The 24,381-nt window shown below is 38.5% G+C and overlaps 3 protein-coding genes across 4 annotated transcripts in view; 1 reads left to right on the plus strand and 2 right to left on the minus strand.

Moving 5' to 3' along the window:
• gnpat (glyceronephosphate O-acyltransferase) overlaps positions 1 to 10,029 on the minus strand; it is a 12,718-nt gene extending 2,689 nt beyond the window's left edge. The window contains exons 1-13 of the mRNA XM_024290594.2: positions 9,849 to 10,029; positions 9,094 to 9,285; positions 7,484 to 7,660; positions 7,285 to 7,414; positions 7,083 to 7,210; positions 6,927 to 7,002; positions 5,616 to 5,767; positions 5,407 to 5,537; positions 5,091 to 5,329; positions 1,911 to 2,009; positions 1,636 to 1,788; positions 1,492 to 1,571; positions 1,280 to 1,420 (exon numbers count right to left, since the gene is read on the minus strand). Coding sequence (XP_024146362.1) covers positions 1,280 to 1,420; positions 1,492 to 1,571; positions 1,636 to 1,788; positions 1,911 to 2,009; positions 5,091 to 5,329; positions 5,407 to 5,537; positions 5,616 to 5,767; positions 6,927 to 7,002; positions 7,083 to 7,210; positions 7,285 to 7,414; positions 7,484 to 7,660; positions 9,094 to 9,285; positions 9,849 to 9,905 — 1,755 coding nt within the window. The 5' untranslated portion in view covers positions 9,906 to 10,029. The remainder of the gene's footprint in view (positions 1 to 1,279; positions 1,421 to 1,491; positions 1,572 to 1,635; positions 1,789 to 1,910; positions 2,010 to 5,090; positions 5,330 to 5,406; positions 5,538 to 5,615; positions 5,768 to 6,926; positions 7,003 to 7,082; positions 7,211 to 7,284; positions 7,415 to 7,483; positions 7,661 to 9,093; positions 9,286 to 9,848) is intronic.
• lg24h1orf131 (linkage group 24 C1orf131 homolog) lies at positions 9,864 to 14,039 on the plus strand. Its single transcript, XM_036210647.1, has 9 exons — positions 9,864 to 10,218; positions 11,162 to 11,311; positions 11,391 to 11,491; positions 13,118 to 13,174; positions 13,253 to 13,348; positions 13,418 to 13,504; positions 13,587 to 13,612; positions 13,682 to 13,821; positions 13,898 to 14,039. The coding sequence occupies exons 1-8, from the start codon at positions 10,140 to 10,142 to the stop codon at positions 13,809 to 13,811; spliced, it is 726 nt and encodes a 241-aa protein (XP_036066540.1). The 5' UTR covers positions 9,864 to 10,139; the 3' UTR covers positions 13,812 to 13,821; positions 13,898 to 14,039.
• Positions 14,040 to 17,485: 3,446 nt separating this feature from the next.
• Positions 17,486 to 24,381, minus strand: part of LOC112157696 (E3 ubiquitin-protein ligase TRIM9) — a 45,848-nt gene continuing 38,952 nt past the window's right edge. For both annotated transcript variants that reach the window (XM_024290593.2, XM_024290591.2), the window contains 4 exons: positions 23,562 to 23,686; positions 23,186 to 23,364; positions 20,607 to 20,769; positions 17,486 to 19,192 (listed from right to left, as the gene is read on the minus strand). In XM_024290593.2, coding sequence (XP_024146361.1) covers positions 19,145 to 19,192; positions 20,607 to 20,769; positions 23,186 to 23,364; positions 23,562 to 23,686 — 515 coding nt within the window. In that variant the 3' untranslated portion in view covers positions 17,486 to 19,144. The remainder of the gene's footprint in view (positions 19,193 to 20,606; positions 20,770 to 23,185; positions 23,365 to 23,561; positions 23,687 to 24,381) is intronic.

Consider the following 24,381-nt stretch of genomic DNA (forward strand, 5'->3'; position numbering starts at 1 on the left):
AAAAAAAAAAAAAAAAAAAAAATAGAAAAGTGTCTATTTTTTCTAAAACAGCTAGCACATTGTTAAAATAATGGCTAAACTCCAAATTAGCCAAAAAACTGAAGAAATTCCAAATTAGCAACAAAAAAAACCCTCAAAAAACTGAAAATGTCAAATTTTGCCAAAACGGCTAGCATAATGCCGAGATATTAACTAAACTCCAAATTATCATAAAAACTGAAAACAATGTTGAAATTTTGCCCAAGCCGCTAGTATGATGTTTAAATATTAGCTGAACTCCAAATTATCATAAAAATAATGAGAAAAATATTTAATTTTGCCAAAACAGCTAGTATAATGCGGAAGAATTAGCCAAACTCCAAATTACCCTAAAAAAATTGAGAAATGCCTGATTTTGCAAATATTTTTGCATTATGCTAAAATATTAGCTAAACTCCAAATTAGCCAAAAAACCTGGAGAAACGTCTAAATTAGCCAAAAACAGCTAGCATGCAACTAAAATATTAGCTAAACTCCAAATTAACCTTAAAAATCTGGAAAATGTCTAAATTAGCCAAAAAAGCATAATGGTGAAATTGTGCGAGCAGGAGAATGTTGTAAGGCATTCACACAATAAAACAACAAACTTAAATTTACCTAAAACGCTGAGAACAGCTTTGTAAAATGTTAAAACCTCATTTGAATGATGAGTGCTTTTATATATATCAAGCTAAAATCTGAGCTAATGTCAGGCAGACAACAGCTAACATGCCAATTATGAATCTTTTTTGTTTAAAATTTTATACATTCAAACAAAAACTTAACAATATCCGTAAAAAAAAAAATCACATGCTAAGAAGACTAAAATATTATGATAAACACTCTAATAAGCTAGCTAAAAAAAGAGGTAAAATGTATTTAATTATGAACAAGCTAAAGAAGATTTAAATTTGAAATTCCTGCTTTTATGTCATTTATTAAAAGATAATACAACAGAAATTTAGATTTTTTTTTTTTATGAAATGAGAATTTATAAAATTGGATTGAAATGTGCTTCTGGACTAAAGAAGAAAAACATTTGTATTAAAATTTTCAAAAGTGAAAATGAATACCAGCATCGACCTCCTAAACCAACTGAGCGTTTTGTAGCCGAGAGTTTGCAGAATATTTCAGTTCAAAAGAGAATCTTTTAATGCTGATTCAGCACGACCACTTTTCTAAACACTCTCGACTTTTGGATTGTTTCTGAGATATCCCTTCAGCTTTTAAAACAGAAAACACACGGCGGGTTCACCCGGACCTGGTATCCCTGCAGAAATGGATCCAAGACGCCGGTGAGGAAGGCCAGAGTTCTGTGTCCTCTCTCCGTCGCCAGAACCTCATGCTGGTTCACGTGGAGAGCGCCGCTCTTGGTCAGAAGGTAACACGCCTCTTCAAAGTCCTGAAACGTGCAGACGGCGTCAGATGAAAGCGTCTCCTTAACCACAGGTGAAGCTCCTCCCCCCACCTCACCTGCACTGCGGCTCCGGGACATAGGATGAACTCGTTGGAAAACATGTTCCTCAGAAACAGGAAGTTGTTGTAGACGTCCTCTGGAAACACAAACCCTCGTTAGTAAAGGGAAGCGGAGCCACGACAATGGGGGCGGGGCCTTACGTTTCTGAGAGGAAGACGCCGTGTGGATGGCTGAGGCCAGCAGCGCCGGTCGCAGGAACACGTGCAGCACCTGGTTCCTGTAGGAGGCGCAGGAGAGCACGACTACCGCCTGGCTCAAGAGCTCCTCCTCCGCTGTGAGGCTGCAGGGAGGGCCTGCAAGGTTCACAGCGGGGGTCACTTTTACTTAAAAACAAAAGTCTTCATTGAATGACAAAAAAAGAGACAAAAGTGACATGCAGGTGCAACAAATCAAAAAATGGTAAATATAAACAAACCTTGTTCCAAAGCCAGAAAGACTCTGTCCTCAGAGACCCTCACCAGACCAGAGTGAAGGGAAAGACTGGAGGAGACCACCTCCGAGGGAGGAACGTGGTCTGAAGGATGACAACAAAATGAACTTCATTAGTTCGTTTTCACTGGTTCAGATGTGATCCAGCAGACCGAAGAGAAGAGAAAGGCTAACAGATTGAAGTGCTGTGAGATCTGAGGACAAAAAAGGAGGAAAAAGAAAAAGTGTGAATACAAATAATAAAAACAATGAAAATTGTTCTAACCTTTTTCATCTGAAAGGAAATTTAAAAGAAAAGACGAACATTTTAGGTTTAGTCAAACCTCCATTATCCCGACAGCAAAGATTACACCCCTATTTTCACTAATGGTTCAGTCAAGAGTCAAGTATAACTAGATTTGCAATTCCTTGAAGAAATTGCGTCTGATTGCTGAAAGCAATAGCGCTTTGAAGCATTTTACAGCCGCAAGTGTGAAAGACCTTCCGTACGACCTTCACGCCAAGTTTCATCCACGTAGCTCAATTACTTTTGGAGATATTACAGAAAACACTTGGAATAGATTGTAGCGCCACCTACGGGAATATTGTCGTCAAAGTTGTTGCATTGACTTATCTTAGATTGTGGAAGCAGTCTTGAAAATTTGGTGAAGTTATGTGAAACTCTTAAGGAGCTGCAGCCTTGCAAACATTACAATCTCTCCCGTCTAATTTGCATAACGTGTTCCGCAAATACGGTACGGAACTATGCAAAACGGATATTACCACTGGAATTGTGGTGGTCCAAATAGGGTATGTGCAGAACATTGCAAAGATTAGTCAAAGTATGTGACATAGGGAGTCAAGTAAGTGTTTTACGGAAAATCGTAAATTGCGAACAATTCTTACACAATAGAGATCGCTGATGAATATCCACTGTTACCTTAGTATCCAATGAATCATGAAGGAGTAAAAGCTGGTGCTTAAGACAAATGCTCTTGAAGATTAAGGCAGAAACACTTTGGTGCTACAAGTGACCACCTGGTGGCGCAATAGAGCCAGTTTTGATAGAGCATATAAATATTGCTTAGATGTATCTACTTACAAAGTTTCATACCAATAGGTCTAACATTTTCCAAGATATAGGGGTTTAAAATTTGTCTATGGTATTTTCAATACAAAAAACGATAACTATAAAATTCATATAAAATCGAATATGACACCAAATGGTACGAAATCTTAAACCAAGCATGTCTTTGGACAGCTTAACAAACTACAAGTGATTGCATTTCGATATCTGCAATTGCTTAGAAGATACAAGAACTACTCCAAAGTTAGCTAATCCTTCTTACGTCACCACTAGGTGGCGCAGGCGACCTACTTTTCTGGTATGTTATACAACACTCCATATACAACATACATGTTGAATTTTATGTAGCTAGGTTAAGTTTTTTATGAGATATAGGCCTAAACACAATTGCCTAAATTATAGCGCCACCTATAGGAATATTTTCATAATTCTTTTGATAGTTCTTTATCACTCTAAGATGAACTTATGTTTTAAGATTTGTGAAGTTCTGACAATCTGTACAGGATTTAGAGCATTTTAAAATCTGGGACCACACCCACCTCATTAGCATTACGATTTTTACGAAAACGGTAAGTAACTTCGCCAAACGAGTGGTACCATTGGACTCGGGGTAGTCCAAATAGGGTATGTACCAATTTTCATAAAGTTTGGTGAAACTATGTTGAATAGGGACCCAAAAACGTGTTTTACAAAAAATCGCAATTTGCGAAAAATCTAAGTAGACGGAAGTGGGCGGTCCTTGAGGCAACTTTTTTCTCCAGCATCCAAGGAAGCTCTGGGAAAAGAAAGAAAAATTTTTCGTCATACGGCGTACGAATGCCAACCCAAAACGCGTTTTGTACTACCATTGACCACCTGGTGGCGCTATTGAGCCAAAATTGTTACAGCTTATAGAACTTTTGGGAACATTATATGTCAGAAAGTCTTGTTCGAATATCTTGAGTATTTTTGGAGTTATAAGCTTTCAAAACTTGGTCCCATTGACTTCCCATACAAAAAAAAAGTCATAAAAATATTAATATAAAATCATTCATAATTCTAACGCATACCAAAAGTAATGCCACGCTCTTCCGAATGGAGCTTTATAAACTACTTTTGGAAGCACTTTAATATCTTTAAAACTGTAAGCACAGTAGCGATCCAAAAAAGTGACGGAATAAAATATAATAATAATAAGGAGGAAGAAGAAGAAGAAGAATAATAAAATATAATAAAGAATTACAACAACATACTCTGATTGCTTTCAGCAATCAGACAATAAAATATAATAAAGAATTACAACAACATACTCTGATTGCTTTCAGCAATCAGACAAAAACACACTTGATCATGATTGCAACAACCAAATTCATTTTGGAATTATACTTTGTTTTCTGATGAAAATCATGTTTTTGGAGTTTTTAACATGTATGTGTGGCTTTTTTCTGGTGAAATAGAACAAATTTAATAAGAAATAATTTTGTTTTTGCATTTCCGAGTATCTCTCTTTTAGATACCTAAATCAGGGGCGGGGCTACTCAGCTCAGCTCCAAAAGCCACGCCCCCTCAGAGGAGATTTTGGAAACAGAGGCTTCAGATCAACATGAAAAATGTTTTTTAAGACATTTAAGTTGTGGGGTTTTGGTTATAAACTTCATAATTAAAACACTACTGGGAACGTATTTTTTTTTAGAATAAAAAAAATGGTAATAGAGGCACTTTAATGCTCCTTTGAGCTAAAACTCAGCTCCCTCTACATACTCAAACACTTACCAAACTTTCCATGTACCTTCTACGCGGTGAAAATTAACATTTTAACCGGTGAACAACCGGCGGGTCAAGGGGGGGACGGGTAGCACCTGCTGGTCATACTGCTATCATTTTAACTAAATTCAGCTTTTATTGTTTGAAACAACCACTTTTTGAAAGAAAAAAAAAACTAAAATTAAGTTTTTAGCATTTTAAATTCATTTGCTTTTCTCTATGTCTCTTTTTTCCCCATCATATTCATTTTTATGATAACTTTCTCTAAGCTGCATACGTTTAAAAAATGGTCGTTTTTCTTTGGTCTTAATTTGTGGTCGTCTATAGCAGGGACCTGAACCCGGCTCTCTGCCGTACCTGGCCAGTGCAGGAAGGCTCCAAATTGCCGGCACAGATCCCGGAGCCACACGGCTTGTTGGATCAGCTCGCCCAGAGGAACCCCCTGGTTCTTCCCTGCAGCCTGGTTCTGGAGCAGCAAGGAGGCCAGGAGGACCCAGGGCTTCAGCACCATGTTGTCCTCCTGAGCTCGAACCAGCCTGTAGGCGGCGTCGTTGACGAAGCCGTGAACGTCCTCGCTGGGCCTCATGGGGATGTGCCTGGACACACAGAACCGGCGTTAACGTTCTGCAGACGGGCTCTCTGGGCTCCAGGTTGAGGTTGATGTGAGCTGCACCTCGGAACCAGGCTGAACTGACTGCGGTTCACTCGGCCCTCGGCCAAAGACCTGACGGACACGGGCGGACCGAAGTACACGTGGATGCTGCCGTAGTCCTCGCTGAGGACCCTCCGGGCTTTAAACAGACCCTGGAGAAAGAACTTTCACTTTAGCTTCTCTGAAAAACACAAAGAAGTTTTTATAAAATGAAAACGGAAGCGGCTCACTGAGGTGGACTCTTTGGGTTTGGGGACGCCCAGCAGCTCTCTGGCGTACAGCGTCTCCTCCAGGACCCTCTCATAGCTGATGCTGACAGGAACCAGGCTCACGTCGAACACTTCGCCCTTCAGAAAGGGATCCATGGCTATATTCAGCAGGCCTGGAGATGAAACGGACGATGGAAATGAAACGCGTTCAAAGGGAACATTATGACAACATTCTACGACACTGTAGGGTCACGGCTTCAATTCAAAGTGTTTCCACCGACTGGACTGATCAGTTTTTGCTGCATCAACATTTTCAGTATTTGTTGTTAAATGATTGAAAACATTTACATTATGTTTCCTGCTGAAGTTAAACAGGAAGTTAAAAACTTTTGAGTGATGTTGTTTAAAGTGACAAATACCATTTTATTCTTTCCAAATCTTTGTGTTTTTATCTGCTAATCATGATGGGTAGATGAGGCCTTGCGAGGCGTTTCGGCACATTACTGAACTGTATCGATATTAGGGCTGGGTATTGATAATAATTTCCTGAAGCAATTCGATTCACCGGAGTCTGGATCAATTAGATTCCAATTTATTTTTATCATTTTGATCATCTCAATTCAATTTTGAGTTTACACATTTATACACATTTGTTTAGAAATACATTAATAATCTACTATGTGTTTTAAATATATTAATCTGATCCAGTTCATATACTGTAAATGTATCAGTGAAATAATGAGATTGTTAATATCATCCAGTGTTACATGGATTCTCTAAAGGAGAAGTTCTAACTAAAATGTTCAGATCATTAACATTGGAAACATTGTTCTGCTTCTCCTAGCATTACAACTTATTCCAGAAGAAGAGGAAAAAACTGTTTTAGACCACAAAAGGTTACTTTAAAATAATTAACTAATAAGAGTTTAGAAAATTAATGTCTGTGATTTTATAAAGATTTTAATTTATTCAACAATGTATGTTTAGGTCGACCGATCGTTAGCATTAGCCGTCCTATGGGAATTTCCATTAAACATTAGCATCAAGCTAGCAGACTTTAGTTTTATGTGTTAAAAATAAACAAATTAAAATAAACTTGTTTAATACTTAAAAATATAGTCAAAAACCGTCTGCGTGCTGCTCCCTCCAGGTTGAAACGAGGTATTACAGTTGAGTTTGGTGGTTGGTTAAACTTTTAAGTCCAACGTCTTGATGCGACTTCACTTATGTTGCGTGAGCAACAACAGAACTGGATTTCTGTAGTTCTCGATAGGTCCGTAGACGCTTGCTGCCACAAATAAAGACTAAAAACAGAAACCTTCGGGTTCTTACCCAACTTTGGAGTCAAAGACTTTGCTGTCCGGCTTCTGGTTCCCTCCAGAAAAAACTCTAGCGGGGCAAATCCGTTCTAGAGCAAAAAAATACCAGAAGTGAATAAACTCCTGCGGGGAAGACGGACCACAGACTGGAAATGTGTGAGATCTTTACCCGCAGCATGGTTTTGACGTACTCGCTGAAGACAGCCCAGTACAGCTTATCCCCGCCGAACGAGCGGCGAATGAAGAAGGCTCCGGACATTCGCAGCATCTCCCCGACAACCTTCATCCCCATGAAGTCTGGGGGAGAGGACATATACTTCAGCTGCTGGCAGGAACACCTAAAAGCTTCTAAAAGAGAGAAGGATTCTCACCCATGCCAGCAGCAATGACCGGCAGAGGAAGGTCGTAGGTGTACAGGATGTACGACATCAGCAGGAAGTCCATGTAGCTGCGGTGACTCGGCAACAGAACCACTGGGTGCTCCTGGATGACCTGTTGAAGCTAAACGCAACACCGGGACGGGTCAGATGCCCCTCCCTCTTGGCTGAGTGAGACACGGTGACGGCTCACCCTCTGCAGACCCTCCTCGTTGACGCAGATGCTCCTGAACATCGCCTTGAAGACCTTACTGAGGGTGAAGGCGAAGAAGCGGATGGTGCTGAGCTGCAGGCGCTGGGCCATCTCCTCCAGGATGACCGACGCCTCCGCCTGGACTTCATCCACGGAAACACCAGACTCTCTGGAAACCTGAAGGAGAACAATAACGCTAGTTTAGGAGAAAAAAATAAGATAAAATTTAATCAATCAACTCAGTTTTACCACATCAATATGGAAGACTAAATGAGACCATTTGATATATATATATATATATGTATATATATACCATTAAATTATTAAATGAATTTGTCAATAAATATTTAAAATTAGCATTAAATAACTAAAAGTGGAAAACACATGTTTAAATTTGTGTGGCATTAAAATATTAAAATTACCCTTTAAAAAGTACATTTAAATCATGACATATAATTATTTTATGGCCAGTGTAAACCAAAAGAGACAAATTGAAATGAGTATATAAACCATTAAATTAATACATAAATGTGTTATTAATTATATAAAATTTGCATTGAATAAATACAAGTGGAAATCAGCAAATAAATGTTCAAATATATATGGCATTAAAATATTAAAATTGCATTACATTTTTCATGACATATTTAATAATTTCATGGCCTAGAATGGGTTAAAAGAGACAAATAGAATTAAAAATATTTAATGTTAAATAAAAAAATAAATGTGTTATTAATTAATTGAAATTAGCATTAAATAAAAAAAATTAAAAACCAATGAATAAATGTTTATATATATGTGGCTTTCATATATTAAAGTGTAAGATGTGAGTTAGCCCCACCCACTAAGGTCAATTCTTGATGGGAGAATTTGACAGATAAAGTAATGAAATGATGAGTCCACCTACCGGACCATGAAATCGTTTATTAAATCATGTCATATATAATTTTTTCTTAAATCGTTTAAAATGATTTTTGAATTAAATATTGACACATTTAATGGCATTTATTTAATAACAATTTAAAATAATTAATGACACATTTATTTCATGATTTTACATTAAATATATTTCAATTTGTCTCTTCACTGGTCATGAAATAATTAAAAATGTCATGAAATATTTAAATGTGCTTTTTAATGGTTGTTCAAAATTTTAATGAGATATATATTTGAACATGCATTTATTGTTTTCCACTTTTATTTATTTAATGCCAACTTTAAATAATTAATGATACATTTATATATTAATTTAATAGTGTATATATTTATTTAGTAATTTATTCCCCCATACATCAAATCAATAAATCTTTTTTTTAAATAAAGTAAAAAAACATGTTTTTTGTAAGTTTTTAAAATATGAACTTTATTTTTTAAATAATATCCTCCTTCTTTTTAATTACCAGTCATCAATCATATGTCCAATCCATATAAATCTATGCATTTTTCCAAACTTTTAATTTTAAGTTTTTTTTCTGCCAATTTATACAAATAGAAATAAAATCTCACATAGTGCAGAGATAAACTCCTCCACTTTGTTTGCACATATGAACCCAATTTTGAGTAAATATAAAAATGCCTTGAAGTCATCAACCAGGCGAAACAAGACGTACCTGATTGACAACGTAATGCAGCTGATCGGACCCCAGGACCATCGTCTTCAGCTCGCTGGCTTTGCAAGGAGTCAGTCCTTTATACAGAACCGGCGTGTAACATCTGAGGGCGTATCTGAGGTCACTGGACCGCCTCCTCTCCTCCAGAACGTCCTCAAAGTCGTCTCGTTTCTTCAGCATGGGGTCTCTGGGCTGTTCAGGAGAACACATCAGTGAAGTCAACCGAGTAGATTCATCTACACAACCATAATTGTCTGTGATCACAACGTAAAGCTAAACATATTTGGGTTTTTGAGTGAAATTTGAGGTTAAGTTAAGAGCCTCAGCCTCTCTACATCTAAAAACACATCTTATAGGGTCCAGATGACCCCACCCTCATGTTGATGTGTGAGCCCTCCCATGATAAAGATGGACAGGATTTCATGTCTACAGACACAAGAGAAGATTTAAAAAATCCTTAAAAATACTCAGCTCGCTGTCTTGTGGGGTCCAGATGACCCCAGTTTTAATGTAAACATTAAAACTGTACCTGTACCCCCCAAAAATCTGGAGACCTATAAAAGTGATCAAATCTAGCAGCTATTAATATTTGTGGCACCCATTCATTTTAAAAGTTGCTCTAAAACACAAGTTCACGCCACACTCCAGCTACAAACCACCAAAAACAAGAGGATAATTCAATAGCATCAATGAAACGTCAAATACTGATCGACTGTGCTGCTAGCTAAGCTAGCAGGATAGCACAACATACGTACCGAATAAACGACTTTTGACGCCATTCTTTGTCCCACAAAGACGCTAAAATTTAGCATCCAGTGAGATTCAACGCACAGAGATATTTCTTTGGTTTCACGCCGGTGACTTGGATGATAAATGAGCTTTAGTAACTTTTCACAGACGCGCGTGCAAACCTTAAAGTGACATCTCCTTCTACGGTCGCCGGGAAGGGTCAAACACACACATCACGCCGGCTCACTCGCGTGTGCTTATTTATCACAACGAGAAAATATTTTTTTCGGTTAAAAAATGAGATTATACGCGTAGAAATGAGCTCGGGTTCAGGGGGAAGAGGGGACGCGAGTTCGCAGTGTCTGGAACGTCTGTTGGATGCTGTTTACGACTTCGGTGAGTGACTTTAGCTAGTTAATCGATGTTAGCTTAGCTAGCTAACATTGTTGTGTTGTAGATCTTTGATTAGTTTGAGTTTATGTTTTGTTTGAAACAATACTGACATAATAAACAGTGTTAATGGCTCAATAAATTGTTTTTAATTACCTCATAGTGTAAGTTCCTTTAAATCCTTATAAAAATTTAACACAGGCTATAAAAAAAGAAAATAAATAAATTAAAGTTGCTTTACAGTCTATTAAAAGATAAACAGACACTTAACACTAATATTTAAAGGTATTTAAATCCATTTTCTACAAATAAGACGTATGTAAGACATCTGTTTTCCAAGAAAAGTCTCTTAAATATTTTGTACATTTTAAATTTAAAAGCGATTGTAAATGGCTCCCTCTAGTGTTACAATGAAGAACTGCTACGTATCAGACTACAGCAGTTTTCATTGACTTCAAGGGAACTGTAACTAGATAACAGCAAAAATCAGATCCGATATACTAAATAAATGTGGCTATCATAAATAGATTTCTAGATAATTTTCATGGTTTGTTTGTACTTTTTGTGTTTTTTATTTTTATTTTACAGCTGATCTTGTATTATCAACATTAATCAGGAGCATTTGCTGTGATCACTTTTCCACACTTTCATATATAAAACAGGCAAATAGATATACATTCAGTAAAAAAATTGTTATAGTTGATGAATCTGGGTTTAGTGATCGGATTTTCTAAGAGAGATAAATAAAAACATCTGTTAGATTCTCATCTTTACACTAGGGTAAAATAAAGGTTAGATTGAGTAAACTTTTAGCATTTTAATGTGAAATAACTCAAACATTTTTGCTATTCTGGTCAATAAAAGCTGATGATTTTATTTTGAAGGGAGTATCTGGGACATGCTTTTATTTAAAAAAAAACTGAAATATTGAGTTGGTTTTATCGTACAGGATCAGCTGAGAAAAAGAAGCCCAAGAAGAAGAGGAAGAAACGACAAAGGTGTGAAGAAGAGGAGGAAGAGGAGTTAACTGTAGCGCCGGAAAGTTTATATAAAAATGCAGAAATTCCAGATGGACAGAAACACAAAACGGAGGAATCAGGTAATGGCTGTCAGAGTTTGCTGGTTGATCTGAAGGACCGTTTTATCGCTCAGATGTTCCTCTGCTCTTCAACCCTCAGGTCCAAACGTCCGGCAGGAGACGCAGGTGGAGGTGGTGACCTTCCAGGACCCAAGGAAGAAACGGAAGACCAGTCAGGCTCTCGCTCAGGGAAAACCAGCAGTAAGCAGCTTTAGCTCCACTAGCACTCTCTCTTTACCTGAACAGGTCAAGCCGAGAGACTCAGACAAAAGATGCAGATGAAAATGTGTCAAAATACAGTCAAAAATTGATTCTGTTAGTCCAAATGGACTTTTTTCAGCTTCTGTTGGAACATGACAAATAATTAGATATTTTTAGACTATAAAATACATTTGTTGAAGCTAAAATGTCCTTTTGGAATAAATGTTCAAATCAATTTTGTTGGAAAGTACTTTAAGACGCCCTAATTATTACATAAATCCTACTTAAATTGTTAACAAAAAGGTTTCTGAATTTAATTTAAAATAGAAAAGCAACAAAAAACCCTGAAAATATTTAATCCAAAAGATTTTTTGTAAACTCAACCCAAGAATAATAAAGAATACTGAATCAAAGACACAAATCTTTCAGCCTTTCAACAATAAGAGCATGTCATTTATTAAATGTCCACTAGATGGCGACACTTCCTAAATTTCACTCATAGACTGTATTTAAGAATATCAGTCTATGATTTCACTTGTGCTGCTAAATTTGACACAAACTTTCAGGACACTAAAATATTGAGTTATCGCTCACTACAAATATTGAAAATAATAAAATTTATCTTTAAAATAAAGAATTTCTTTGTATATTTGAAGGAGCAATGTGTATTAATATCAAAGTAGTCATTAAAACAGGGAAGGTGAGTACAAATACTAGCTTATTATCATTGTTTTCAAAATACAGTTGATTCTACTAAAGTATATTTTATGCAAAAAAAAAAGACTCTTAAACATTTATTTTCTGTTTGATGGAATTTCCACTTTTGTGTTCCTGTCACTTTATTTTTAAAGCAAAACTTTTACTTCAATAAACTTTAGGCTGATGAAAAGCTTTGATTTCTGCCTTTTTCAAATGTGGTTTTATTTATTTTTTTATTATACATTTTGGTGGATAAAGCTCTGGGTAATGCACTCAGGAATCTTTGAAGAAATGAAGGATTTATACATTTTTTCCCTAATTTTTTCTCAATCTGATCCCATTTGCATTTGGTTTTAATTAAACACTGTCGAAAAATGAAGTCAACTCTAAAGGATGTTTTTCTTCTGTTCATTGATCAAACTTTAAAAAATAATTGGAAATTTCACAGTGAAATGAGTTTTAATTTAATTTTAGGATAATTTTCTGCTTTATTAACTTGAAAAAAGTTCGTTTATAGACTTTATTGCTTGAAGATACAGTTTACTGAAGAATACAGATTTATATTGAAACTGTCCTCCATGAAGCACAGATAATTAATAGATGTATTAAAAAATAGACTGCATCCACTGTTGTACAGGAACCAGAAACGACTTTTAAAGAACCTCGATGATTCCTAGAATCCAGTGTTTCTCCCTCTAAGCAGCACAGCAGACGCACTTCCGAATTTCACCACATGAAAACTGGGTCATTACCTTCAGTTTAAAGTATGTTTGCTTCACCCATCAGACTGACATTTCCTGGTTTGGAATGTTTTTAGAAAGAGTCAAACAAGAACGGTGTTTAAAACGAGCTTATTGAGCTACAATAATTTCTCTCAAATGATCTGTTGTGACCTTGTGTTTCCATCTGGCCCTGCGTCACCTCCAGGCTCCTCAGATCACAGAGAAGAAAGAATCGTCGCCCCAGGAGCTCAGTTTGGAAAAGGTCTAAATCCCTCCAGTCTTCATGGTTCCTCTCCGTGTGTGGATCCGTGGATCTGATCCCTGTCCGCTCTGTCCGCAGGCTCGCCTGGAGGTCCACCGCTTCGGAATCACGGGATACAAGAAGGAGCAGCAGCGGGTCTTCGAGCAGGACAGGGCGGTGATGCTGGGAGCCAGGGTGAGGACAACACACGCCACCCGCTATTCTCTGACCCCGCCCCCTCACTAATGACTGGTGTCGAATCAGCCTCCAAAGAGGGAATACGTGAACTACAAAACCCTGCAGCAGCAGATCCAGGAGAAGAAGCAGAAGGCGAAGGAGGAGATTCAGCCGGTAAGAGCTGGATTCACGAATCCTTCTGTGGAAAAAAAAAAAAGATTTCTGACAGTTTTTCTTCTTGTAACCTGATGTGAAGGACACCAAGAAAAAGAAAAAGCAAAGGTGGGTAAAGCTGCAATTTAGTTTCTAAGAACAGAAATTTGTGTCCTTAACTCTGACCGCTTCTTTCAGAGAAAAGAAGAAAAAAGGAGCTGCTGGTTCTGGTTCTGCTGCTTCAGCATCGGGTCAGGTTGGCCGTTTCAAGAACGGCATGCTGATCCTGAGCTCCAAGGAGATCCAGAAAATCAAAGGCCGGAAGTAAAGGAAAAGAGGTGCAGTCCAGAGCCTTTGTAGATTCTTTTGCAAACAAAAAAAAAAAAGTAAAACAAAGTTTTTGTGTGTTTGTAGGTTAGAGGATGAATCAGCTGGGAAAGGAACCAAGACCTCACATGTTTTTCTCCAAATGGACTCCAAATGTTCCACAAAAAACCCAAAACTTTTCATTTTAATCACAGTTAATTTATTGGCTTCCTTATAAATGACAAAAAAGAGACGTTTGTGTTTGACACTCATTTTTTTTCTGCATTCTTCAAGTACAAACCATGTCTTTATACAAAACGTTTACATCGGGGGTTGAAATAAATAAAGATTTTTATGTAAAAGACTTCAAAGGGAAACATTTGTGGATTCCATAAAGGTTTTCTGCAGTTTTTACACCCAAAACAGGAAATTAAACGACTAAATAAGCAAAAAAAAAAAAAAAAGCTGGAGGAATGTCCCAGCCAGCAAGGCTAAGTGGACCCCAAATGGTTTAAAAGAGGGCAGAAATGTGGGGCCGGATTGGGTTTGTCCAGAGTCTCTGTGGTGGCCCCACCTGGGGTTTTCCACATTGGCTTAAAAGAGGATTCAGTGGGTTAGCTTGCTATGCTAGGCAGCCACAATACAGTGAAGCTTGCTAGCTCGATACAATGGAGCTCGCTAGCTTGATACATCGGAGCTTGCTATGGCAGACCTCCCTAGCTACATACAGCGGAGTTTGCTAGCTCAATACAGCGGAGCTCTCTAGCTCAATAAAGTTATGCTTGCTAGCTCGATGCAGTGAAGCTTGCTAGTTTGGTACAGCGGAGCTCCCTAGCTCGATACAGTGGAGGTTGCTAGCTTGATACAGCATTGCTTGCTACTGCAGAGCTCCCTAGCTCGCTACAACGGAGTTTGATAGAGCGGCACCTGGTAACTAGCTTCAGCGCAGCTCGCTAGCACGCTACAGAGCATGCTAACAGGAGCTCACTATCTTAATACAACTCACTAGCTCTCTACAGCGGAACTTGCTAGCACGCTACAAAGCATGCTAGCAAGAGCTCGCTAGCTTATACAGCATAGCTGGCTACAGCGGAGCTTGCTAGCATGCTATGCTGTCCAAAGGCTGGCTAGCTTGGCAAGCTTACCCACAGATTGCCCACTTAAGCACTCAAAGATGGGGCCACCACAGAAACTGTGGACAAACCCAATCCGGACCCACATGTTCTCCTATCTTCTAAAACTATTTGGGGCCCACTCAGCCTTGATGGCTGGGATTTTATCTTAAATGCCTTATGTTAAATATCTTCTCAAAAAAGGCAATGGCATGCTTTAAATCAGCACCATGTGTTGGAGATCGATCAGGAAAATGTCACATTCATGTACATATGTGTCCGGAAAAGGGGCGTGTCTTATAACCACAAACAATTCTGAAATAAATCAAATTTCTACCTTAAAAAGGAGGAGAAAACTCTTCTGTGCTGTTTTGAACATCCACACACACATGCTCCGGTGGAGGTTTACTCCACCTGTTTGGCTCTAACTTCCAGTCACATAGGGGTCAACAATAGCACAAAAATGTGGCCATAAAAATGCCACATCAGAAGAAAATGCTCCTCTAGATTCATCTTGAGGATTAAGATGGATCTCCTCCCTGATTCCTGCTTTAATGGGAGGTTTGTGTCACATGTTAAACATGCTTGAAGAAAGAAATGTGGGAATGAAAACATGAAACGTTGAAAAACGTGCCGTCAACTCCTCCAGGGAAACCTGCAGGTCCCCTTTTGACCACCAGAGGGCAGCAAAACATCTCCCCTTAACCTTGAATTCTTACATTTTTCTGTTTGTTAATTTTATTGTTGTACAAATGGAAAGAATTACCAAAATAAAATAAAAGGTTACATTTTAAACATGCAATCAATACTTTTTAATAAATTATATATATTTATATATACATAAAAATGTAACAAATCCATAAACTTGTTTTGTCCATAAAGTTCACTTTTGTTTTCTCAACCTATAGAAGCTTCAGCAGGAAATGTCAACAAAAATAAAAATAATGAAAGATTTTTTTAGGAAAATACCCCAAATTGAGTTGAGCTGAAATGATAGGAAACCAAAAGAAAAGGTCATTTGGATTTCTTCAAATGTGTATTTTTTCTTTATGCAGTGGTGAGCAAGTCCAGACCTTGAGGGAACAACTACCCCTTATTTTGCTTCTTCCTGATTGGCCGGAGAGATCTAATCCAGGAAATAGTATGTTTCTACATAATAATCAAACAGTGGAAAAATATAAAAAATAAAATGGAAAAAACTGGAGACAAATGTATCTTGACATATTTGAGTAACTTCTTCATCATAAACGTCTTGTGTAAAACTGACATCAGTTGCATTAATTATTCTTTCAAAGATTAAACCAGGAGAATAAATAATCATTTAATCATTTTTTTTACAATTTAAATGCAATCAAAGCAAAAAAGGAGTTTCATGATAGTTAAAAAGGCCAAAACCCTTTTTTTAAGTTTATTCCTGTATTCTTTACTGCAAATGTATTTACTTAAGGATTATTTCAGAATAGGATTAGTATATTATTGTGCATAAATATCTTTAAGAGTCAAGATGATGAAACTATTTTCCCATAAAACTTCCACAAAAAATCCTAAGACTTCTGGGAAATGAAGGGAATGCTGCGTAATGTCTAAAAGAACTCCTGGTTATTCCGACCGTAGGTGAGGAGAAATAATCTGGAAAAATGGGAGAGGAGCCCTCAAGGTCTGAAGCTGACCCCTTGATTTAGAGACTTTTATTTTGAAAAAGTGCGGGATTTGTAAAAGTAAACGTTGCATGTTTCCTTTCTATAATGCATTTCAAATTCCTTAAAAAAAGACGTAAAAACAGCAAAGAAATATATTTATGTCATCAATAATATGTTTAGAAAATGGGTTTTTAGTCTAATTATTAGAAATATTGTGTAGAAAAAAAATTACTAAACGGTTGAAATTTTCCATTTTATGACAGGTTTGGTAAATCTGTCAAATTCCATGGCTGAACAGCAGGGAGAGCTAATCTCTCTTTTTACATCACTTTGCTTAAAAACAGTAAATATTTACAACACAGACAGTTTGTAAACTCTTTTCTATGCCTAGTCCATGCGTAACAGTTGATCCACATGTCAGTATTTACACCACTCTCACACACTCGTGCTGTTTGCAGGACAGAAATGCGTCACAGATCAGCTTCAGCTTCATGAAATCCTTTGTGTCTATGGCCCTGCAGTCACAGTGTTTAGTTGTTAGCCCCTCCCACCTGTAGCAGCAGTTTAATGATGAGGCTTCCAGAAATCTCAGTTTTAGTGCCCTAAACTATGAGAAGTTTCAGAGACATTAACTCAGTTTTCACTCATTTGGACGCATCATTGTAGCTTTTAGACTTTAAAGAGAAAAAAAAATAAAAAAATAAATTGACTATACAGAACCTGGGAGAGCTACTGCAGAAAAAAGACCAACACTTGTTTCTATTTGTTCTCAAAAAGATCAAAAGCATGATCTAATTTAAAAGGGGATAAAACAGGTGAGGTTAAACATATTGAAACTCTCACATAAAGTCTTAGAATTCAAAAATTGTGAAAATCTCCCAAATTCCAAGATTCTTCGTATATGGAGGGCTCCATCTAATGGTAAGAAGTTGTACTACAACTGATTTTTTTTTCTTTTAAGATAAATTTATTATTATTTTTTAAACAATTGCTGCATTAGTTCAGTGATTTACACGCTACACTACAGGAAGTGACAGTGGGTACCTTCTTTTATTTATTTACTTTCCACTCGTAGATAGAAAGAAGAAAGGCCAGATACCAATTTAGTTAAATGTGTGATTAGTTCCTATCACTGTCCTATAGGGGGCAGTGCACTTGAAATATCATGAGTTTAGCTGCACTAACCCACATAGTAGAGCAATCCCACGAGCTGAACCAGGGAATCACACAAACCCAAGAGGATGTGCTACAGGGAAAAAATATGGCGCCCAAAAATTAAAATCCGATTAACGTTCTATGTCCCATTTGAAGCTCATCTTGGACACGAAACTGCTAGAAAGTTACTGTTTATTCACATTTAAAAGCTTAAAAGCTGATCGTTCTGAAAGGTTTTTAAAATATAATTTTTCTAAAGTTTAGGAATTCCGCTTACACAACCGGCTTAAGTGACCAGAGGACCCTCGACAAACTGGGGACCAGATCGGATGGAGCTTTCACACTGGGCCTTTTGGTCTGGATCAGTTTGTTTTTTCTTTGGTAAACGTTTTGTTAAATGTCATTCGAGTCTGGGTGCTGACAAAAACCCAAACTCAAATCATGCACTTGAAAGTGAACCCTGGTGTGGTTCACTACAGTGGGAATGCAAATAGATTAGCTGAAAAAGACCTGAACCAGCCTCAGAACTTTTTGAAGAAACCTGAATCTCATCAATGTTGGAAAATACCTCATTTTTAACCCGACTACGGGATAAAACAATCACATATCAACGTCGCAGCTTTTGTTTTTTGTACTTTTTTTATCGGTTCTGGACGGAGTTGCTTTGCTAAACACCAAAGAAGCAGCTCTTACGTGATACCTCCAGGTGGACTAGCCCACTCTTGAGAGTGCATTGTAAAAATAGACCAATGGATTCTCTGATCACTAATACTAACTTTGCATGAAGTGTTAACAAAATGTTAGAAATTTTGAAGAATTTTAGGGAAACATAAACTTTAAGGAAGCGAATCAGATGTTCTGCAGGAGCTCAGTCCCAGGATTTGTAGGTTTGTCAAATTGATGAAAAATAAAATTCAGCTCAAACTTCCTCTGACTAAACATTTTTTGACAAGAAAAGCAAGCGGCCTTTGTGCTCGACTTGTTGTCATACAAAATAGCACGGAGGAAGCTTTGGAGGGCAACAAGATTCCAATGAAAAGCAGAGAAAATTCTATTATTTTGTGCAGAAATAAACCTGAGAATGACACATGTTGTCAAATCATTTCTAACAACTGAACAAAAAGTGTTGTGTCTTCTTCCTGCACAGTGAGCATGTCTGCTGTCAGTTTGGTCTCAGGCGTTCTCAGAAGAACCGGAATGTCACGAGCTGGGATAACAGGAAAACCAGCACTTATCCAGGAGCTGTTGGGGCAAAAACTGGGGGGCAAACATCTCACAAATTCTGTCACATGTTTCTGGTGAGACGTTCACCAATAAAAACGCATTCCTTCCTCTAAGACATCATAGATGACATGAGATGAACCCCATTGTTCTGGGAAAAGCCCCCCGTGGAGCTGAACCAAGGCGAAACATGTTGGTTGGTGTCACCTGGAGGGTGGGGGCAGCTTTCACTGGTTGAGATTCTTTGGTACCTCGAGGCCCGTCACAAGGGTGACCTGAAGGAAGGAAACACAACAGATGGAATGGATGTGAAAGACACAAAGTACGACAAATTACAACATGTGAATATGTCCCACTCCAATCATCTTTGATCTATTTTAAAATTATTCCAAGTAGTCCTTAAACTAGGATTCTGATGATTTTAGGCAAAATCCTTTTTAACATTTTTTAGAACATAGTTACTGCAGAGCAGCAGTTCAGAAGAAATTTACCTCTGAGTTGTTGGCGGGACTGTTGGCACAGAGCAACCCCGCGCACTCACTCATAGGCCCGCACCCTCACAGTCGTGCACACACAGGTGTGCACTCAGACTCAGAGGCGCGCCCGCACACTCACAGGCACACACACACTCATGGGCACACACACACTCATAGGTGCAAACACACTCACAGGCACACACACACTCATAGGGGCAAACACACTCACAGGCGCGCCTGCATACTCAAAACCGTGCACACACAGGCGCGCCCGCACACTCAAAGGCGCATACACTCACAGCCTCGCACACACTCATAGGCGCAAACACACACACAGGCGCGCACACAGTCACACACACTTAGGAGCGCGCTTACTTACAGGTGCGCCCCCTCACTCACAGGCGCGCACACTCATAGGCGTACACACACTCACTGGCCCGCACACTCACAAGTGCGCCTGCACACACTTACAATTCAAGCACTTTGAATTGTCTCTGTACATGAAATGTGCTATACAAATAAACTTGCCTTGCCTACATGCCCACACACACTTACAGGCGCGCACAGCAAACCTGCATGATGAAATGTCATCCGCTCAGCATTTCTGAATTTATCCACAGGCCGAGACAAACCGATTTTTTTAACTTTCTGCAATAATGAACATGTTGACAAATTTGAATTGATTTTTTACTGATTTACCAACAATCGTTACATTCTTAGTCTGTAAAGATGCTAGCAACTCTGCGACTTTAAAGATATATGTAGCGACTTACCAGAATCCTCACAGCAACTTTCAAGAAAAAGACACCTCGCGACAGCTTTTGTGACTTTCCTAATGTTTAAAGACTCAAATTTGAAGCTCGTGTTGTTCAGCCATTTCTGTTCTTACAGAGCAGGAACGAGAGCTAACATGAGGCCCCGCCCACTCCAGAGCACTCGCAGATGGTCAGTGCGACAGTACCTGCAGTATAGCGGCATTTCTCTTTAACGTCTTTAACATTTTTGTAAATCTTCCCTGAACTGTCCGAAACAGTTTTCATTTGTGAAGATTGTTTTTACTCGCCCTGTAATTGACTAACAAACCATGTATCCTGCCTTCATCCCAAGGTGGCTAGATAGGCTCCAGCAACCCTGGACAGGTCGCCAGTCTATCGCAGTGTCACACCAAACTCGACAACATTAAAGTTCATTTCTCCCACTCAGTATCACAGACCTGCACGTTCCTGTTGAGGCTGACTGCCGGCACGAAGACGCCGTCCAGGCTCTCAAAGGCGGTCGGTCCGTGCTGCTTCTGGTTGATGTAGAACGTTAGCGTGCGTTTGACCAGATCCAGCAGGATTCCCACCGTTGAGCCCTTGTTGATGCCCCCCTCCGCTCTGAGCATAAACACATACAGAGAGTTTGTGAGGAAACAACCAAAGACAACCTTTGAACATCAAACCAGAGGCTTGGACAGAAGATTTATGAATCTGGTATTTTGTATATTTCTGTCCCAATCAGATTTTCTTCTGCAGCTATAGTTCTGTTGATCATTGTTGACATTCTTCATAAATAAATGCTCAAAAAGATGTCCTATATATATGGAGAGAGAATACACTCACTCTGGTTTGTGCGTAACTTTGGATTTGTGCGTATTGATTGATTTGTAACTCACACAACATATTTTGTGAATAAGTACAAAAATTATGGAATAAAAAAAAAATACTAAATACAATTTACACATAGACAAATTAAAATAACAACACTATAAGCACAAATCTTTAAAAATTACTCATTTACCACATTTACCCACAAATCTGATTCAAGACTTTTCACTCCAAGATAAGTGATGCCTTTAAATGCTGCTAGAATGCTGGGTCATCAGAGTTTTCTTTTCAGACGCTTTGAACTTAGATTGTGAACAATATCTAGTGAAACGGGACATTTTCCCACTTTATTAAACAGATATGCCTGATAATTAACATAAATAAGTCTAAATGTGTGTTTTTTGAAGACTCAACACTAAAGTTTCTCTATTCTAATCACTTCCTCGTGGCTGTGCTTTTTCCTGTAGTGGCTTCGCTATGGGACTCTTCCGCGAGCTGGCGGCGTGAAGTCTTCCTCGACACCCAGAGAGCGGACAGAGTAGATCAGCCCTACATCCCGCTCCGCTCCCTGGGTGTGGAGAAGGACCTTGCACTGTCCACTCCTGCTGTATAATGTGGGTCTGTGTCTGCAGCCAGACAGGAAGTGTCACTGGCAGCATCACCAAGGCCTTTGAGGGGCCAAGGAGGAGAGGACTGCCCTCTGGGCCAAAAACGGCTGTAGAAGTTATACATTTTATGCACTGTTTTTTTACACTTTTGGACAGAAATTTTATAGTAAATAGTCTGATACGGGATCAATTTAAACTTTTAACAATCGAAAGCTGTTATTCATGTTCATTTGCACAGTTTTTCCTACTAAAATCTAAAAAAATCTCATTTCGATTTTGTGTTTATTTTAGATTTTGAATTGCTATAACACTATTATGAAATAGAATACATTGTACGATGATGACATATATTGAAAATTTAATGTCAAATGGAAAAAGAGGCAAAAGCTCACATTTACAGGACATTCTCTGACCCTTACAAAGTCAAAATTATCAGAAAAGTCCAGGCGGACGTTTTGAGGCTTAGGTGTTAAGTGTTAAAACCTACTGTCTGCAGCATGCCCATAGAAAAAATGGGCATGACCATTTAGGTCTACAACCTTGATAATTCCTGCGGACCACCTGTGTGGCCCGTACACGTTTGACCTTTTTCATTGGTATCCATCCGTAAAGGCAGTTGTGACTAATGTTGGGTTCACACAGGACGCGGAGGCGCCGCGAAGTGAAGTGTGGCCGGCGTCCACTCTGCAATCCACACGAGACGCGCATTTTCCCAAGACGGTCGAAAGGCACTTCTGCTAGAGCATTTTTTTTTTGGTGTTTGCCATCATGGATAAGTTAATAACCTACAAATATTACCCTGTGTTTCTGCTTAGAAGAAGCAGGTAGTTAGCATTTGTCAATTGCGGTGTTTTAGAGTGAAACATGTTTTGTATTTTAAAAATAAACTGGATTTTCTCATGTATCTTGATGTAACTTCCTGCCAGAATTGACGCAGATCGCTCGCGGCTCACGCACAAAATAGATCATATGCTGAAACGATCCGCTGCTTCCATGGAGGACCGCGGCGCCCCATGCCTGGTATGACCCACACCATAGATTAACAAGAAGCGGCTTCCGTTCAGCAGTGTGAAGCAGGCGTAAGGCTTAACTGCGTGTTTTAGCATTTATTTACTTCAATATAAAACAAAGTTTTTGCCTCAGACTTACTGTACTTTCTACTTGAGTTCATCAACAGCAAGATATGTCATCAGACCAAAGGCGTCTGTTTAAAGGGTAACCAAACACCATATCAACTTTAATTAGTGGTTGACCTCTTTAAATGGGGCTTTAAAATTGATGTATGTTGCCAAATTTTTGACAAATGAAAACAAACTCATTTAATTCTTGAAAATAAAGTCTAAAACCGTCTGTGTGCTGCCCCCTACACGTTGAAATAAGGTTGCATTTCATGATTGGTCAAACTATTTAAGTCCCATGTCATTTCAGAAGTCCCGCATCATGATCTGCAGCTCCAGTAATGATAACAGTCCTGTTCCCCAGCCCGACCCCTCTGACTGGATATTCAAATTTCAGCTGTGGGCGGAGGCAGCCTCCAACTTCCCTGTTTGGTTACCCTTTAATGTAGTGGACTCTTTAATGGCCTCTCAAAGACATACCTGTTGGTGTGGGAGTTGTTGTGCATGAACCAGGAGCGGTTGTTGTCCACATACATGGCCCAAGCTTTATCGTCCTTCCCCAGCATCATGTCTTTGATGGTGTTGATCCTCGCCACTCCAAAGGCGGGGTCTGGGTGGTTGTCATAGCGATCAATCCGGACTTCCCAGTAGTGAACTCCCTGAGTATTAAAAGAGCATAGACTATATTAACTCTTTAACACCGGAGTTCCAGCGTTTATCTACTTTGATTTACTGTAACTTTTTAATTATTATACACGATCAACATAATTCCAGTAGATTCGCTGAACGTGTTAGCAGTTGAAAAAATGTTACACTTAAACGTCACAGTTTAACTCGTACAGAATAAATGGGTAACCTTGGAAAAGGCGGCGGTGCCTAGCACCACGCGGTCATCGTAGCTGTTACAGGACACTGTCAGGTTTTCATTGGACAGAACAATGTCCCTGTGAGCGGAGGAGGGGTCAAAGGTGAACCACGCCACTGCAAAACAAAAACACCTGTTAGCATGTTTGTAGGAAAGAAAAACATTTATATTTAAATATGAAAAATAAAAAGGCAGGAATATTATTCCAGAATAAATCAATTTAAACCTTAAATAACTTTCCATATTTTACTCTCTGTAATAATAAATTTGTCAAAATTATACAAGTTAGAAATAACCGCAAGATAACATTGGGCCATTAATAACAATAAAATAAAATGATCTGGATGGCCGGATAGAATTACCTGGAGGGCCAGATTCGGCCCCTTCGCCTTGACTTTGACACATTTTAAGGCTTTTTTAAAAATATTTTTTCTCAAATGTAAGGCAAAATAGGAAGTAATACATTTTGCAGTTCCTCAAACAGCCACTGGGGGCTGGTTGCAGAACGGAGAAATTAAAAAAATTCTCATTGATTTCTAAGAAAAGAAGTCTGGTTGTACACCAAAAATAAATACACTTACAGTCTGTTTTTTATTGACTTATTTTTAATATAAATCTATTCTTGTAGGGAGAGGTCAAGTTCTTTTTAAAAATGATCTGATCTGATTGTATTAAAGCATCCAGTTTGTTTAGTATTGTGGGGGTGATTGATGACCAGGAGGCGTGGCCACTGACCTGACGAAGTAAACTACAGTCAATGAGCCGAGCATCGTTCACAATTCTGTCTGTAATCTTTGGATACGTTAATATA

Source organism: Oryzias melastigma, linkage group LG24, assembly GCF_002922805.2.
Source record: "Oryzias melastigma strain HK-1 linkage group LG24, ASM292280v2, whole genome shotgun sequence".
Lineage (NCBI taxonomy): Eukaryota > Metazoa > Chordata > Actinopteri > Beloniformes > Adrianichthyidae > Oryzias > Oryzias melastigma.